Raw genomic sequence first — 20,141 nt, forward strand, 5'->3', positions numbered from 1 at the left:
TCACCACCCTAAGTCGTGGATGTCGTGTAGGTTATGGCCAAGATCGTGGGTGAAGCGTAGGTCATGGCCTATCGATCGTGGCCTGAACTGACATCACGTGGTAGTGGGTGTGTTGGACATCCTGTATGGGTCCACTAACTCCTTGTTCGGTCGAATACCGAGACCGAACTGCTTTGGTTGCCGATCTGAGAGTAGAGCTTGATGCCGACCTGAGAGCAGAGCTTGATTGGTTGGCTTTTACCGAGCTGTAGGCTGAGGCCGAACTCTTTGGTAATGCCGAACTCCTCCGAACTCTTTGGTAATGCCGAACTCATACTCCTCCTTGGGCTTTGGGCTGATGGGCCGTCACTGCTGTTGGGCTTGTTTAGTTCGTACCCCATCAGTTCAATTTGGAAATTGGCGAAGCCATAACTTAAAGAGTCCAATTTGGACCTAAACCTATATTCATAGTTATTCGGTTCTTTGGATCCGATGAACTACAAACATTCAGAACTCAAGATCTTCAGACATTTGGACATTCGAAAGTGCATACCTATCAGTGTTGTCAAAATGTCGTTCGGGTCGCTCGGGTCGCCTGGGTCGAGACCATTACCGCCCCAACATGGGTGGGTTGATCGAGATACTGGGTCGCCTGGGTTGAGTGGGTCGCCTGGGTCGAGTGAGTCGCCTGGGTCGCCCTAAACACATGCTATCTCTGATTTCTCAAATCTCTCACATGTTTTCTGACTCTCTCAATCACAATTCTCTATATATATGCATGCACCACATCAAACTTTTCAAACCTACTTTCTACACTTTAGAATTCGGCCTCTTCACTCCTAAACAAATAAACAATTCAAAGATCTTTTGCTTCCACCTTTCATATATTTCTTTGTTTTGATATTTTCAGACAATGGTTTCAATTATTTATTGTGTTATGACTTATGAATTGTTTTGATATTTTGATCATTTCTATTTTCCATTTTATCTCTATTCACATGAATTGCGTCTATATTTATATTATTTGATATATTATAAACATTAGAGCAATATATTTATTTTATTTAATATTAAAAGGCAAAAAAATTAACCTAGCTTTGTGGGTCTCTCGACCCCGTCGACTCGTCGACCCGCAACCCGAATTTTCACCTCATCGACCCGGTGCGCCCCTCGACCCTAACAACACTGATACCTATACTTCTTTCGGAATATTATGTCATGTGTATCATATTTACCACATTAAAAAATAAAGCCAACTTCATTGTAAAATGTAGCTATAAAACAGAGTTTTGTCTCACATTAGAAAAATAGTACTACTAGAAAGCGTAGTAAAATGACTCTATAGAACCATCAAACACATACTTCTAACGGTATATGCCTAACTTTTAACTATGAGTCCTTGTATATTTTAAGTGCTATTATTTTTTAAAATAATAATAACATACCGTGTATTTTTTAAATAGCTTTGTGGCCGCCGTAACCTTTAGAATGCAGCCGTGGAGACCACCGGGTGGCATGACGTTCGTCCATGTGGGGTGGATCGGCGGAGCACCGCTTTGTCTCACATGGTGTTGTGGTCCGTGGACAACCTAAGGCACTTTTCAGTCAGGACAGATGGATATCACTTGTGCAATATTGTGCCCTAAGTCTACCCTAAAACACATATTCCAAGCTCAGAATTTGCCGAGACATATTATTGTTACAATGATGTAAGGCAGGTACAATTTGAATGTTGATATATTTGAAAAATAGCGGTAAACAACATCTTACTAGTATAGGAGTACATATTTGTGTTATGTTTTTGGCTGTGGGGCATGGGCCCTTGGCTTTATACACAGTTCCCAAATAGTATGTCTTTCCCTCTTCAGTTCCCCAAATCTCCTTTGCATTCTTTTTCTATTGTATCGTATCGTATCGTCTCGTCTCACTCTCTTTTTACCGCCCCATCACTTTTTTCATTACCACTCCCTTTACTTTATGCATGCAGTAACTAATTGAAATATCCAACTTTTTACCATTCCAAATTTACTTTTCACCCCTTCGTACCTGCAAATAAAGGACAGCGTTGAATGTCAGACCCTCTCAGACACACCAATACAGAGAGAGGGAGTGTTTTCCTCAAGCTGTTCTCCACCCATCTCCACTCTCCGGCAGCCCAGCAAATGAACATGGCTGTCGTGCTCTCTCTCTTCTTCTCCCTCCTATGCTTCACCGGTAAGAATCTTCTTCACATTGTCTCTTCATTCTCAAACTAACTCATATTCCCCTCCTCTGCAGCTAAGTCTCAATAGCCCCCCTCCGCCGCCGTCCACGTGGAAGCCCACCACCTCAAGAACGTCTCAGCCAGCGTCCTCGCTGCAGAAAACTGGCTGCGAACCTACGTTCTTCCCCACTACCCCTCCACCAACATCACCACCATTGTCGTCGGCTGCAACGTGCTATGCCGCAGAGACCAGCACCACAACTTCGGTTTGCTTCTTCCAGCTGTCAAGAACCTCCACCACTCCCTCACTAGATGGGCTCTTCACCACCAAATCAAACCCGCTGCCGCCTTCTCCTCCGACTGTCTGGATCCACTCTCCGAATCTTACCGAGATGACGTGGCACAGACCTACATCGAACCCTGCTTACCTTCTTGGAAGGAGTCAAGTCCCCTTATGTTGTGTATCCGCCACAACCAGCTTTGGAGAAATCCCACTCCAACGCCATGAAAAATCTTGGGGTTTCTATGATTATGAGCAATGTTATAAGGAGACAGCTCTCTCACATTGATATAAGCAAGAGCAAGGTGAAGAATCCGAATCCATTCCCGCCGCGCCCGTCGCCTTCGATCCCGACATTCGCTCTGCCTCCGCTGGTGGGAACCATCCCGCCGCAGCCGAACTACCACGTGCCGGCTCCGTACATTGCGCCGATGGCGAGCCCTCCGTACGGGACGCATTTGCCCGCGTTCGACCCGGCTCGCTTGGTGGGAGTGGTGCCGGCGCCACTCCCACCACATGTGCGCTTGGCGAAGCCTAGTGTGCCGGCTGAGACGCTGCAGGAGGTGCTGGATTACGCGTGCGGGGAAGGAGATGTCAACTGTGATGCCATTAAGGAAGATGGGAACTGCTATTACCCCGACTTGGTGGTGGCTCATGCCTCGTATGCCTTCAATAGCTACTGGCAGAAGACGAAGGCCAATGGTGGCACTTGTGGCTTCGGCGGCACGGCTATGATCATCACCTCTGATCTGAGTAACCATCTCAATCCTGTTTGAGCACATAAATGAATTAGTAAAGTATAAAGATTCAGACTAATTACCTGCATATGATTCTGTTATTGCAGGTTATGGTCACTGCAGATTCGCCCTTACCTAGTGAAGTGGAGATAGAGCTGCGGGTTTCTTCTGTCTTAGAGCTGCAGACTTTTGGTGACAACTTTTGCAGTATTTAGTTGAATTAATTATCAGTAATCATAGAACTTAGGATTGCTTTGATATTCTGTGTGATATATGTGTAATCTTGTTCTGTACTTGATTATTACTACTATTTCTTATGTGCTTTATTTTGCCTCTGTTCAGCTTCAAGTAGTTTTAAATTTTATGAGCAACATAGTTTAGTAAGTACCTTACAATCATGCATTACATTATTATTACTATGATGAAGTAGGGAGCAAAGTTGAAAAAAGCAAAAGCAAGTTCAAATTATTGTCTTGTTAGAAAAGTGATAAAGCACACAGCCGTAGTTTCATCTACTTTGCTATATATTTTAACAGCCTAAGAAATGGAACTGAGATTGCTCGCTTTTAAATGCAAAGAAACAAGCTTATAAACCCAGTTAAGCTGACACTACATTGAAGGAGTTCAGCATATCAAGGAGGTTCATGATTGTTCTTCCTTGTTAGCCACAACCAATGCTCCAGCTTCACTAGGTTCTTCGTTCTCGTTCTCTTTCACATTGGCACTAATCTTCTGCAGAAAGCCCATTTTGTGAGTTAGGTGTGAAGTTCAAATGAGTAGCATGAACTAACAATAGTGCCTTCAAGAGCTACTCTCAATATGCAAGTAGAGCATTTGAATTCAATTCAAATATCCATATACCATTTCTAAACCTATTAAGCTAGAAAAGCTTTGTAGCATATGCAAGTAGAGCATTTGAACTTAACATATTCTCAAGAATCCTTTACTTGACTGAATGTTTAGAGAATGGAGTAGGGACACATTTATCGTTCTGCCAAAGTTCATTTGCTGAATCTTCCCCTCATATACTTATCAAACTGCAATCATATCATATTCTGATTTAGGTTCTTGAATATAAATCAAGAAAGTGCTTAATGGGAGAATGCATAATCTTAACGAGCATGATACCAAAATCATTAGAGATATCAACTGGCATACAATTTGCACTCGTAACACGGATAATTTATGCAAGAAAGAACAAAAGATGCAACTCATAGTACTTTCTTTCACTCCAACACCATCACCACACATGATTTTCTAAGTCAAATTCAGTTCCATATGCAATAAAAGCAATCTGGAAACCTAAGTAATGCAGAACTTACAGGAACATTTAACTAAACCAAGGTACAAAGATCCTTACGAATCAATACTGTTCACAAAATAATACTCCAATGCAAAGGGAAACAAGAACATACCTTCTCTTGAGCAGTCATAAACTCATAATACTTGCGCATCAACATTTCTTCCTCTACCTACATACATTTAAAAATTAGTATTAAATTAAGTGAGCACCTCCTCTACAATTAATAGCACCAAAGCTTAAATAACAAATAATTTCATTAATCACATGCGAATTAGTGCCAATTGTGTATAATATGTGAATGCAATGACTTACGAGAGGCAAAGTTTGAAATCAAGATGAATGAGAGTACCTGCATTCCGCGTAGTTCATGAGACATCGACCTGTATGCTTCCATCAAAAGCTCCTTTTGCTTCTCCAAATGCCTGCCAATTGTTAAGCAACCAAATAAGAGTAAGTTTTTTAGCATAGCAAGAAAAAGTTAGGTGAAACAAAATGGTTGATCAGGCAAAGAAGATATACTTGAGAACGTTTCCTGAGTGCTTAGGATCCATGTTGATGTAGTGATTCAAAACACAAGCTCCTGAAGAAAACTACCATTGCATCAGCAATTACAGTTATTAGTGGTGATCCGCTCCGTTTATATTTACAGAGGGAAAAAGGTGAAACTGAAAAAAAAAATACTTATAGGATGAAGTGTGAAAAGTTATAATCGAAGAAGACAATAAATTATCACATAAATTTGAGCAATAGCCAGTTCGAGCAGTCGAGGCTCCGTTTGAAACGGTGGAGAGGAATTAGGGCGAGTGATTCTGATTTCTGAAATTTGGGGGTTAGGGAAGGAGGGGAGAGTCTGAATTATTTAATGTAAAAATATATATCACAACTAAATCAAAACACAAACAACCTTACACGCCGAGCCGCTGCCGCCGCCGTTCAGTAGTCTGCCGGCGCCGCCGTTGCGAATTGTTGGTTGTAACGGTTGCGATTCAATTATTCTTCTTTTGATTTAATACAGAAATAGTCACCGATAAAAGATTGGTCCGTACAGTGTTAAATACTCCACCGTTAAACAGTAGCGGACGGATGAAAGGTCCCAAAATTAATTTTTAATACGGAGTACTAAATTTGAATTCTATATTATTATTTAAATTATATTAGTGATGTATTCCTAATTAAAAATTTCAAAGAATAATACTCCTATACAATTAAAGTAGACAAGGAAAAAAAATCAAAATAAGATTTGATCTAAAACGTAATATCTATTTAATCGGTTAAGAACCACCACTTTAAGTGAAGCATCAATAATCAAACTAGAGGTGACCATGGTTTCGGAACCGTCGGTTCCGGTTTTGAAAATTGCCGAACCAGAATCGAACCGCGAGGGTATTTCGCGGTTACGGTTACAGTTTCAAACCGTCGGTTTTTTACGGGTTTTCACGATTTCGAACCGGTTTTTAGCGGTTCCGGCTTAGTTTCACGGTTTTCTAGTGGTTTTTTACGGTTCCGGCACGATTTCGGTTCGAAAATTTTTGAACCTGAACCGAACCACGGTTCAAAAATCGAAGGGTTTCGGTTCGGGTAAATTCTCACGGTTTCGGTTCGGAACCGTAACCGGCGGTTTCGGTTCGGAACCGTAGCCGAGGTGTGCATACGACGATGCGCGAGAGGATCGAAACAAGACACACAATGCGCGATACCAAAACCCACATTGAGCTACAAGAAGACCTAATCAAACACATTTGGTGAAATTCGGCCAGGAGTAGTGGGTTTTTTTAATTTTATGAATTTAATTATGTAATTTTTAATTTTTAGGACTTTAATTATGAAATTTTTAATTTTTAAGATTTTAATTAAGTAATTTTTAAATTTTTGGGTATTTTTAAAGCATTTTAATATTGTGGAAATATTTTTATTTAAATTGAATAATAGAATGGTGGGACCCTTGAGCATTTCCTTGCGAAAGAGAATGGATGTAGGTGTTGTGCTTTTGCCAAAGAGCAGAGAGTAAAAATGAATAAAAATGGATCCGGACCTACATCTATGCTTTTTGGAAAGAGCATGGATGAGGATGCTCTTAGAAGTGAATTTTTTGGCCAAAGAGCATGGATGTGGATGCTCTTAGAAGTGAATTTTTTCTTAACGGAAACACATTCATTTGGTCTTAATCCTTGTGGATTAAAAGTGAAACTAGACTAGATCCGTGTGGTTTTCCACTTTTCCTAATAATAAAAATAAATGGCCTTGGATTTCACTAATCACTCCAGAGTGACCCACGCTACTAACAACACGATGCGTTTTTTATCTTTTATTTTTTTCTTTGCGCATCATCTATTTGGGTCATACTATGTTTAGCGAGTCAATCCCTTCATTATTCGATAATATCACAACTGGTTATGTTTTTTTACGTGTTTTTAAGTAGTTATGAGTTTTTTTAGGAGCAACCAATGACAAAAGGCATGCTTTTGGGATGAGAGTGAAGGGCACTTAGCATTATTAGATGATTTTTGGTTTCATTTATGTGAGAGCTGACACAATTATTAGATTGAGATATGCTAGCCATTTTCACAAATAAGAGATGTTATTTTAGGAAAATTGCATAATTTAGGAATCTAAATATAGTGGAGAACATAGTACTATGTTGGTGCATCATTGCACGTGCAGTCACGCTTCGATTGCTCAAATGAAGAGCATCTTTTGGACATTCTTTAAGACAATCTCAATTCTCAAAAACTGGTCCTGAACATATGCCTAGGGGTGGGTCGATACGATATATCGTATCGAAAACGTTGTATCGTGTATCGTATCGAAATTATCGATATGAAATAATTTCATATCGTTATCGTATCGAAAGTTTCGATATATCGAACTTTCGATATGGAGGATATCTATATCGTTATCGTATCGATATTTCGATATATCATACCGAAATTCGATATATCAAAAATATCGATATATATCGTATATTCGATATATATCGTATATTAGATATAAACTATATATCGTACCGAAATTCGATATATTGTACCGAAATTCGATATATCGAAAATATCGATATATATCGTATATTCGATATATATCGTATATTCGATATAAAACGATATATCGAAAATATCGATATATATCGTATATTCGATATAAAACGATATATCGCGATATAAGGAAATTCATATCGTTATCGTATCGAAAACTTACGATACGGTATCGTTTCGTATCGAAAATTACGATATATCGAAAATCCGATAATTTTTCGATATTTTTCAATATGATACGAGCGATATATCATTTTTTTCGATATTTTTCCCCAGCCCTACATATGCCCATTTTACAATGACCGTTTAACCCGTTTAAAAAATGACGGAATTGTTAGTGTAGGACCAATTGTGATCTGAGTTGAAAAGTTCAGGATGTAAAAATTCAAAAGATAAAGTATATGACCAAAACATAAAATGGACATATGTTCAGGACCAATTTTAGCCTATATTTATTCTTGTCCCTGGACTGACATTGTTTGAGGTGGTCGGAACTCTCTAACAGGAAAAAAAAAATTCTAACGTTTGCGTTATTCTTTGAATGTCTGGATTCAAGTTGCATGCAAAAAATTACCACAATCCACAAATGACAATTCTTCATAGTATATAGTGAAATACCTAACCATACCGAATTAAATGGCGATGTATATATGATTGCAACATAAGCTATATACATAAAAAAGATTCTTAACTTATACAAGTAAAAATTAAAAAAAAATCCACATATGATATTATAGTTAAATTGAGAGTAAGTCAAGAGCTTACACACGACCTCCTACACGATCCTTCCACATATGATATTCTAGGGGTGAAAATTTGTTGAACCAAATTTATTCTAATGTAATCAATTAAATTACTCCATGGCTTTCTCACTACATGTGACCTGCTAAAAAAAGATATGTCAGGGGTGAAAAGTTAATCAACTTCAGTAGTAGTATATTTTATCGCTTACACTCAAAAATACATTTTTCTTAATCCATATAGCCAAAAATGCAATTTATAAAAGGAATATCATATTCCTATTCACATGAAAAAACATCGATATTTTCCATCAATTGGCGATGTTATCTGATCTGATTTCCTCGCTTACATGTACATTTAACTGTTGATGTGATACGATCATATCCCAATTATTTAGTTGCATATTTGATTTACAATATCTTTACCATATCTTTCCGATTTATATTTAGATATTTGTTTCTTAGTCAATAAGTTAGGGTATTAGTATTCTAGTATTATAAATAGGAGAGATTATATCATTGTATCAAGAAATCAATCAATGATTCAATGAATATATTATTTTCCACAAACTTGTCTTGAGTAACAAGAATATCATTTTCGTTTCCAAATTGTTGTTCATCGGAGAACGTCCGAAAATCAGCAATTCGTGAGCTTTCCTTCGAGCACGTCGAAGGTTCGATCACCTTATCTCTCCGAGAAGTTAGCCATCCGGCCTCGTTACGGAGAACGTCCGTAACAACTGGTGCTTTCATCCCGTGCTCATCCTCCGTCTTCGTTCATCCATATTCCCCAAATATCTTCGTTCATCCATATTCCCCAAATATCTTCGTTCATCCATATCCCCCAAACAAATCACCCAAAAAAAAAAATACAGCCACAGTACCTTCCTCGATCACCTCCCACGGTTGTCGACCTTCACCGCCGCCGTTCAACATCATCATGTTACGCAACTACACCGAAGTGGGGCATTATGAACAACTATTCGATCAATTGGATGCCGCTATCTCCAGGTTGGAAACACGTTGTGACAAAATCGAACGGCGTAGGACAAACATGCTTGTGTCTAAAGCAACGTATACATATCAAGCGTGCTACGATTCTCGCAGAGAGATTCGCACTCGTCCGCGGCCGGTGCCACCGCCACAGCCGGCTCAAGACCTGCCATACTATTCGCTGTCTCCCTGGGACCTTCCGGGCCATCGGCGACAGTTCGGTCGGGCTGCATATGAGCCGCTACCTGCTCGCCCGATGTCGCACCACCCTGGTCGCCGGAACCCAATGAGATCTCCCCCCTATGATCAGCCGGAACCCTGCGACGACAACACAACACATGTGCGTCCATTCAGCCTACCTGCCGGAGACACAGGAACAACGCACTTTCCGTGGGTACTCGGCATATGAACAGCCCTGCCTAATTGTTGGGATCCGCCGAGAAGGTGGCAGCCGCAGCGGGAATCAGCCACACCCTACGGGGAGCCGACTTACGGTCAGCCCACCTGTTGGGACCGCGAAACAGCAGGAATACTCGTCACATGAACCACCAACACAGGTGGATCCCCTTGACCGTGGGTTTGTAAAATTTCGACCTTTGCCACAGCAAACTGCCGCATCGCTTGCGGAGTGAGGTAGATGAGGGCAGATGTTATAAAGAGGTCGTTACTCACACGCATTCGCCCACACTAGACGGCGACGAGAGACTTTGTGATTTAGAGGACTCCATATTAGAGGAGGAGCATTGTGATTCAGAGAACTCCATATTAGAGGCGGTAGCAAGGAAACTCATGGATCGTGGCTTGCCTAGTGAGAATCGGGATCGAGGGAAGGTAGAGATGACAAAACTCGAAGACCAACAAGTTTTCATCTTTTGCGGAAATCTACCCACCGCGCAGCCCCGATATGAGTAAAGAGAGGAGGAAGAGGCATTGTTAGACGATGCAGAGGAGGACGATTCCACTGATGAAGTGAAGAAGGTCATCGCCTCACTCAATGTTGTTCAAGTGTCATCCAAAAATGTTGTTGGAAATTGTTGGGCAAGAAAGGATATGGTGCTTACACCGAATTGCCCATAATTGCTTGTGTCTATGTGGATTTGAATGTCGGTGATGTTCCAAGTATGAATCATCGATCAACATCGCTCGACACAGATGCAAGGTTGATCCCTCCGCGTAATGACATGCCATGTTTGAGCATTTTGGGAGGCGTGAACAAGCTTCTCGTTGTGGCATGGAATTTTGCCAACAACATTGGGTCTCCTTTGTTGATTTTTGACAAAGATGATAAAGGGAGACATTCAGCTGTTCGATACGTGTTTGATCCAGGAGGAGACGCCTTGCTAAAGCTCTGCTTTCAACTCTCGTCAATGGTTCGTGGTTCCCACCTTGAGACAAGGTGAATTTCAACCGTGGGGAGTTGATACGATCATATCCCAATTATTTAGTTGCATATTTGATTTACAAATCTTTTACCATATCTTTCCGATTTATATTTAGATATTTGTTTCTTAGTCAATAAGTTAGGGTATTAGTATTCTAGTATTATAAATAGGAGAGATTATATCATTGTATCAAGAAATCAATCAATGATTCAATGAATATATTATTTTCCACAAACTTGTCTTGAGTAACAAGAATATCATATTTCGTTTCCAAATTGTTGTTCATCGGAGAACGTCCGAAAATCAGCAATTCGTGAGCTTTCCTTCGAGCACGTCGAAGGTTCGATCACCTTATCTCTCCGAGAAGTTAGCCATCCGGCCTCGTTACGGAGAACGTCCGTAACATGATGCCATTATTATCAAAGTAGGAGAGATAAAAGATGGCTGGTCGTTTTCTATTTCAATAGAAAATAGAGTAGTATAGTAAGAAACATTTGACTAAACTCCAAAAAATATGAAAAAAGAAAAGTATAAAAGCATGAACGTGATGAATGGGGCAACAATAGTGTCAGTTTGGCGTGCCTAACACTGTGCACTTTATATATACTATTTCTTTATTCATTGAAAAAGAATATAGTATATATACATACTATAGTAGTAGTAGTAATTTTCAACTTTGGAATTCAAGCACTTTACCATCTTGGAAGAAATGGGAAGTGATCTAAAGTGATGCTGATTTTCCCAAGGTAAAATAATTTAGATAGTTTAGCATAAATATGAGGGAAAGGCGAATAAAAAGTGGAGAGGAGAGAAAGAGGCAGCAGTGGTGCTGATTCTCAAGGGATACATGAGTGTGGGAACATTCTGAGCTTGGCTTTTTGCGCTAACATTATGTTACCAACTACTCATCTTCTTTTTTTTTTCATTTTTTTCTGCTCTCTCTTTCCTTGTTTTTTTTGTTCCTCTAAATTCTTTACACTTTCCTACCAATTGCGCGTTACTTCAGCCATTCTTGATTAGGTGAGTATGTGTTACGTGTTCAAGTTTCTGATTCAACTTTGTTGTGCTATTTTGTAATATTAAAATGTGATCTTGATTTTGCTACTATCACTAGCTGAGTATTCTCATTGTTGTGATGCGTTTTTGATTTGGGAAATTGAAGTTTTTTATGTAGCAAGGTGAACAAACAAGTATGTTGGTTGGTGTGATTTTGGTATATATGTTTCCATTAGCCTCCAAATCTAGTTGATGCTTGTTGTCTGAGATTTTGGTGGTGCTCCACACTCGTACCAAGATTTCTGTTGGCTTTGACTGGTGCTTCAGACTTGATTGATTGTAGCAAATCTTTGTTTGGGGAATGTGGATTTTTTAGTTTTTTGACTTTTAATCTATAAGTTTGAGATATGAGTGAGAGAAGAAGCAATTAGGCATTCTCTGTTACTGAGAGCTATAGATTTGGGAGAGCTTTATCTTCTTCCACACCTTTCTCTTTGCTACTTCCTTCTGAGTTGAGGAGTGATAACTTGTTTTGGTTTTAACCTACCTGCAGCCGGAGATATATATCGAAACGATGAAGTTTATGAAGCTGGGATCCAAACCTGATCAGTTTCAGAATGATGGGGACAATATCAGGTTAACCATTAACTTTTTTCATCTGTTTTAGTTATAGTTCCACCTGCATTATTTCATTACATAGTATATGTTGTTTCATGTGTATTGAAATGGATAGATTAGTCTAATAGTTTTGATGTTTCTCCAAAGTTAAAAAAATTGTTCTATCTTCTGGGGTGACGTGTCATGTATTTTTAGTTCGATATCCCACGTTATCTTCTCCTATCGATTGTTTTGGTAACCAAAAAAGCCATTTGTTAGTAGCATATCTCCTTATGCTATAAGATGAGATGATATGCTTATTATTGTATAAATTTGCAGTATAAGAGTTACTAAAAATGGACTGTTCCAAATTTTCCTTTCAGATATGTAGCTACAGAGTTGGCCACTGATCTCATCATAAATGTTGGTGATATCAAATTTTATCTTCACAAGGTATACACATTTTGTTGCTCAACATATTCCTCTACTACAATTGTTTAAAAACTATAAAATCCGTCAATATTTATTGCTATGCTTCTATGTTAGAAAGTGGTGAAGTATATCTTCTTGTTGCAGTTTCCTCTTCTCTCCAAGAGTTCTCACCTTCAGAGGCTCGTTGGTAGTGTAACCGAAGAAAAGGATGAGATACGCATAGACGACATTCCGGGAGGACCTACCGCGCTCGAAATATGTGCCAAGTTCTGCTATGGCATGGTCGCCACGCTCAACGCTTACAACGTGGTGGCAGCACGTTGTGCAGCAGAGTATCTAGAAATGTACGAGACCGTCGAGAAGGGGAATCTCATATACAAGATCGACGTCTTCCTCAGCTCCAGCATCTTCCGAAGCTGGAAAGATTCCATAATTGTTCTTCAGACCACAAGGTCTCATCTCCCCTGGTCCGAGGAGCTGAAGATCGTCAGCCACTGTCTCGATTCCATAGCTTCCAAAGCTTCTATCGACCCTTCCAGAGTTGATTGGTCGTATACCTATAACCGGAAGAAGCTTCTGCCCGAGAACGATCCTCTGTGGAACGGTGTGATGAAGCAGCAACCCGTGCCTCAAGATTGGTGGGTGGAGGAGCTTTGTGAGCTTCATATTTCTCTATACAAACGGGTGATTTCAACGATACGAGCTAAAGGGAGAGTTTCTGCTGATGTGATCGGAGAGGCGTTGCAAGTTTATATCACGAGAAGGCTCCCCGGCTTCAGCAAAGGCACTATACGAGGCAGAGATACACTCAAGTACCGATACTTCGTTGAAACCATCATGGAGTTGCTGCCGATAGAGATAAGCTCTGTGCCGTGTGGTTTCGTGCTCAAATTACTGCAAGCATCGTTCGTATTGGGATGTGGAGAGCCGGGGAGAAGGGAGCTGATGCAGAAAATCGCACAGCAGCTCGGGGAGGCAACCGTGGCTGATTTTCTGATCCGTGCGCCTAATGGTGAGGCGGCCCTTTATAACATAGACATAGTGTATGACTTGGTTGAGCAGTTTGTGATGCAAGAGCATACCAACTGCTCTCTCGGTCCCGAGTTCTATGCTGCCAAGGCCAATGTGGCCACGTTGGTCGACAGTTATCTGGCTGAAGCTGCTCGAGACTCCTCGTTGCATATATCCAGATTTCTCGATCTAGCAACTATGGTCTCGAGCTTTCCAAGACTGACGCATGACAGAATCTACCGTGCCATCGACATGTACCTAAAGGTCCGTCTCTATACAAACACCGTGTTTGTAATCTATTCGTTTTCGTTGTTTCTAAAACGAGCTGTGCTCAATTGCTGCAGGAGCATCCGGAGTTGAGTAAGAGCGAGAAGAAGAAGATGTGCGGGTTGATGGATTGCAGGAAGCTATCGGGTGAGGCGTGCGCGCACGCCGTTCAAAACGAGAGGCTCCCTCTGCGAGTTGTTATGCAGGTACTCTTCTTCGAGCATAGCCGAGCAGCAGCTGGAGGGGGCAGTGATCACACAATGCCGGACCTGCCCGGGTCTATTAGGGGTTTACTTCCGGGAGGGACGTATGGGAGCTCGAGATCTGCTACTACGAACACAGACGATGACTGGGATGGTGATCGGACATCGTAGGAGCTGAAGTCGCTGAAGGTGGAGCTGGCTTCTCAGAGGCTGAAAGGCGGGGCAGAGAAGGCCGGAGCGAAGAAGATGTGGTCGAACGAGAACAGCAGTTCGGACACGTCGGGAAGCCTGGAGCAGAGTAGATGTACACCTTCAAGAAGTAGGAGACGCCCCTAGTCCTAGAATTGTTAATAAACTTGTAAGATTATCTTTGACTTGTTAGAGAATTCTAAAGCCAGATATCAGGAAATTTTGAAAGACTTGGAAGATTGTGAATGATGATATAGCAAGTCTTGGCTTGGGCTAAAGTTTTGCTGTATTAAGGTTTCAGTTTTGCCTTCTGGAGTTTCAAAGATGGAAAATCAGTTAGTGAGAGTGTGCAGTAGTAGTCTTGTTATATTCTTCAAATTCAAATTTATTATAAGTGTGAGGTAGAAATAAAATTTAAAAATGTTTATTACATCTAACATTTTTGTTAAAAAAAAAAATACCCCTACAAAATAGATTAAATTTGTACTCCTAGGCCTCGAAGATTGTTTTGGGTCGAAAATGGATATGTGTGGGCTAGGCAGACCTCAACTTGTCCCACAATAGAGCTAAGCCCACTAATAAATCTTAGTACTAGTATTTGATTAGTGGGCTTACAATATGACTACAACGCAGACAATGTTAAATAAATGTGTCTTATTTGATTATTTGTTATATCAAGGCTTAAAATTCAGTTATATGATTATAGATTGGCTAATATTTTTCAGCTGGTTACTTTTAATGCCCTTATTTGGACTAGACTTCTCCTCAATGGTTGAGGATCAATTTTTATCATGGATCTGTGTTAAGATCTTGATAGTAAGAACATGAAATTAAAAGTAATTGAAACGGTTCTTGAATACTAATTTGATAATAAAGCTTGAAATCTGTATTTTGACAGTGAAGATTTGGTGATAATGACAAACTTTTATGTATTTTTCTGTTTGGTTTGTGGAACTATGAGCTTTGATCAATCATAAATTATAGATTAAAGGCCAAAACTGGTCCTGAACATATGCTCATTTTATGATTTTGATCCCATAATTTATTTTTTGAATTTTTGCGTCCTGAACATTTCAACTCGGATTACAATTGGTCCTACACTAACAATTCCGTCAATTTTTAAACGGTTTTAACCTGATTTTGACCGATTTTTAAACTGTTTTAACCCGAATGAGATTGTTAAAACCATCAAAATCGGCTTAAAACCGTTTAAAAATTGATGAAATTGTTAGTGTAGGACCAATTGTGATCCTAGTTGAAATGTTCAGGATGCAAAAATTCAAAAGATAAAGTATATGACCAAAATCGTAAAATGGACATATGTTCAGGACCAGTTTTAGTCTTTACTCTAAATTATATGTATTTTTTATATATATAAACAGGTGTGTGATTTATCTGGTTCAAAATAATTTTGTTATTTGGGCAATTATTTAGGACTTAGGAGTATTTAAATTAGATCATATGGTAATGTTTTAGGTATTAGAAGGAAAGGGAAAAATAAGTAATCATAAAAAAAAGACACGATAATAAATTAATAAGTGTTTCATTTTTTTTAGATATTCAATAAGTGGATCGGTTAAGAGACGCCATAAATTTTGGACAAGTTTTGCATCATTTTCACATCAAAATAAATGTATATCGATTTAAGACTGATCGAGCAAAGTTAATTTAACATACTAGATCAAATAAGAACAAAATAATGTACTGTATTTTGATTAATTTCAACTATATTAATTTTCAATGAGAACCCCTTCATTAATAGTCAGTAAGATTTGCAAAGCATGTATTACATAAAATATATTAATACCAAAAAAGTATTGAAAATGATTGTGGGTTTATTTTGCCTGCCACTTCATTATGATGTTTGGATGAAAGTAAATAAATTATTAGTCGGAGATATTTTAATTGAATAGCAAAACTCCTCATTCATTCGACGGACAGTTACACTTGATTACGATAATATTTTAAAGTGAAGTTAGCTCACTTTTTCGTTAACAAAAAAAAAATCACACGCAGTTTTAATTAAGAAGTCAAATTAATAAACGATTTAGGTCGGCATTTGCACCCAAAGGAATGGACTTTTGAACGTGTTATGGAACACACACAAGCAAAAGGAACTATTCTTTTGACTTTAATAGTGTTGCAATTTTCGAATAATTTCCTCGTAACCTAAACCACCTACTTAGCTAGCTAATTATAATCTCAAATTAACATATTAGAAAATAACTTTTTGGTGGCCCTATCTTTCCGACCACATTATTAACAATCTCCGAATCGTTTGTCTTTAATATTCTTGTTATTATACTGATTTATAATTTTTCTTATTGAGGTTTATCATGCTTATATTAGAAACATTACAATGGAATTTGAAGACCATATCATACTACATTCGTCCACGAAATAGTCTCGTTTTTTCAGTTTAGTCTTCCATCAAAATAAGTTTATATCTACTTTTAATGAGTTTTCTCTCTAATAAGGTATGTCAATTTCTGTGACTTTTTTTTTGTGAACGGAGATAGCATGAACTACGTTACTCTGATGGATACTATCATTGATTTGATTAGCTTGAGTTAGGTTAAGATTTGGGACGTGTTATTGTAGCAATTAGCAGTCAAAATATGCCTAACCCACTCTAAAATAAGAAATGGGTAAAATACAAACCACAATGGAAGAAATAGTGTTATCGAGTTAAGATTAATAGTTTATGTTAAAATATTTGTTGATGATGCAGTGTATTTGCAGAATTAGCGTAAAAAGGCGTGACTAATCTAATTGCGGTATTCAATTAGGCACAAATTAAGACTCAAGCAGTTTAATTAATCGAATCACTTTGCTCGATGCATCTGCCATCTATCATACATTATCCAACTCCAAGATAATTTTTACACATGAACAAACACAATAGGCCTTTCTGTTATATTAAGGCTTTTGCATGCACCAAAACCATTACTGTATGTTTTTTTAGTAGAACAAACACATACTTCAAATAAATGACGAAATAATTGTAGAAATCATGGTATTAAATATGCCCGGTCAATGGATTTTGACCAAATAATAAATGTGACGAGACATTTAATTTTGTGAAATTAAATGACATAGCGTCGATCTACATTTTACGTAGATAAATATAGTATATTCACTTTCTCAAATCCGATTTCCGGTGAGTGAGAAATAGTGGATTAAAGTTGGGCATAATTAGCTTTTAATTAAAGCTTGGAGTTGGAGCTTAGGGAATAATTAACTAGTGTTAATTATCCCACATTGGAGGATTAACGCATCTTTTAATGTGTATAAATTAAGTGACTTTATGTTACTTAATAATTATAGTGGACCAAGATGGGTGAAGAGCCCACACGCGAGCACACGCGCTCGCGGCCGCGGGCCGCGGGCCCGAGCCCGATCTTGGACTTGGATCTTGGCAATGGTTTTTGGGCTTGGGGCTTGGCCCAAACTATTCTTTTTGGCTCGGTTGACCCTGCATGGTGGCTTGACCTATAAATAGGCTAGCCATCACTGCATTAGGACACACAATTCCAAGCATTCTCTGCATCATAAGCTCTCTCCCTCTCTGCATTGTCTTTCTGTCGAAGCTCTGCCCTCTCCTCCATCCAGTTCGCCGGAGCTCTACTGATTGCGGTGCTGCATCAAAAGAGACGTAGTCGTTTTACCTTTGGGGACGAAACGCCAAACCGAAGAGCACTACCGGGGCGTATCTCGTCTTGCGGGAAGAGGCCTCCTCGACTCGGCTAAACATTCACGGTTTATTTGTTTCATTGTAATTCAGTTCAGTTTCGTTTCTTGTATTCCTTCTTTTGGGTTGTATTACGCCCGACTTTTATCTCTTGTAATCCAGAAACCAACAATAATATTATGAATTTAAAATTTCTGAAGTTCGATAAATCCAAAATACTCCATAACTCATAAGCCATAATTAAGGATAACATAAGTAGACACTGCTAAATAATAGTTCCCCAGTCCTTAACAGTTTTGGTCCCAATCCTAATTAGATCATTTAATAATAATAATATTATTATTATTTTGAGAGGTCGGAGATGGAGATGGAGATGGAGATGGAGATGGAGATGGATGGAAAGTTGTTCAGACAAACCAATAATAAGGCGCATATTTGGAGTGTTGAGACAACATTATTTTATCACTAAATTTGTGCAATGTAGGCCACTTACCTCAACTTACTCTTGTCGCCATAACTCGTCCACCACCATCTATATTGTACTGTTTCGGTACTTCCTTGAATTACATTTTATGTTTAAATACTCCACATCTATTGATTTGGTTGCTCATTTCTAAGTATAATGCTAATCTAATTTTATCATACATGCATGATTCTTGCGATTGGCTCCTAGCTCGTTGTAAAAAATGTAAAATATCGCAAAGAAACGAAAAGTGTTGTTATTTTACAATTTAAATTGAGGAGAGTGTGTAATTTGGCTTCACTATACCATTAGTTAGAAGGTTCTACGATTTCATGATTATATAACCCACAAATATTGAAACATTATGCGTGTGCTGATCCATATCTCAGCCATTTTAACTGAAGTACATGACTAACGTTTCCACTTCGATTTCATCATCATATTACCTTTGAATTTCACCAAACTCGTGCAAACACACTAGCTATGATACATGTGCTTCGCTTAGACTATGTTTATCAGCAACTATTCAATCCAACCTAATCATAATACTTTTTTAATATTTAATTAATGGCTCTCTCTTTCACATCCTCAATATTTTTCAACCCGACCATATATATTTTTGGTCATTTATCAATGACCATTCAACCATCTTATTATATAATCTTTTTGTTTTTTTATTATTATTATTATTATTATTATTATTATTATTATAAGATTTTATAATTATTGCAAAATTTATATAAAAAAACCCCCAAAAATGACAAACTTAAAAATATAAACAAATAAATCAAAAACATAACCGAAAAATTAAAATACAAAATTGAAGATATATAATTGGTGCTCAAATTAAATTCTAAATATTAGATATTTAGAGAAAATTTAGATTAGACAAAGGATTATGTGGAGAAAAATAGAGATTTATTTTTGTGAATAGAACTATAGCACATATGATCTGTATTTATAGAGGATGAAAAATTATGGATTTTAGTATAATATAAATATTTTTTTAATTTATCATGTAAATATTATTTAAATATTAAAAAATATTTATTGACCAATGAAGTTATGACTAATGGCACAATTTCATTGGTCAATGAAATGAATTAAGGGAGACACCAAGTCTTAACCCAATTGACCGACCTTGGTCTTGGAGGGAGGGAGACTTTCTCCATACTTTTCCTTTTTTTTGAAAAAATTGAAATTAAGGGAAGAGAGGAACCTAGGTCAGTTGATAAAAATGGTCTACTTCCTTCGTTCCATAATAATTGAGTCATTTTACCATATTTGTTTAAATATTTGTTTCTTGTTCAATAAGTTAGGGTAGTAGTATTAGAGTATCATAAACATGAGAGATTGTTATCATTTTATTCAATCAATTAATGAAATATTTTCCCCAACAAAGATAACGTGTGTTTTCCAATCCTAATTTTAGATTCCCTCCGCCGAACCTAATTGGACGCCGGAGTATTCTATCATCCGCCTAGTTATCTGCCCAACGGGAGCGACTCCCGCGCACAGAAACTCCGCCATTGTCCGCCAAGCCTGTTAGCCGCTGGAAATTTATTTCCACCGCCGGTGCTTTTTTAAGGAAACACCCTTAACACCGTCACAAATAGAAATAGGCTAATTGAGGATGACACATGTTT

At 38.3% G+C, this 20,141-nt stretch overlaps 1 protein-coding gene across 1 annotated transcript; it reads left to right on the forward strand.

Annotated features, from left to right (window-relative positions):
- The first annotated feature begins 11,579 nt into the window (after positions 1 to 11,579).
- On the forward strand, positions 11,580 to 14,641 carry LOC121790152 (BTB/POZ domain-containing protein NPY3-like). Its single transcript, XM_042188431.1, has 5 exons — positions 11,580 to 11,666; positions 12,196 to 12,278; positions 12,623 to 12,692; positions 12,816 to 13,946; positions 14,027 to 14,641. The coding sequence occupies exons 2-5, from the start codon at positions 12,217 to 12,219 to the stop codon at positions 14,321 to 14,323; spliced, it is 1,560 nt and encodes a 519-aa protein (XP_042044365.1). The 5' UTR covers positions 11,580 to 11,666; positions 12,196 to 12,216; the 3' UTR covers positions 14,324 to 14,641.
- The last annotated feature ends 5,500 nt before the right edge of the window (positions 14,642 to 20,141 follow it).

The sequence above is a fragment of the Salvia splendens genome, unplaced genomic scaffold, assembly GCF_004379255.2.
Source record: "Salvia splendens isolate huo1 unplaced genomic scaffold, SspV2 ctg425, whole genome shotgun sequence".
Classification (NCBI taxonomy): domain Eukaryota; kingdom Viridiplantae; phylum Streptophyta; class Magnoliopsida; order Lamiales; family Lamiaceae; genus Salvia; species Salvia splendens.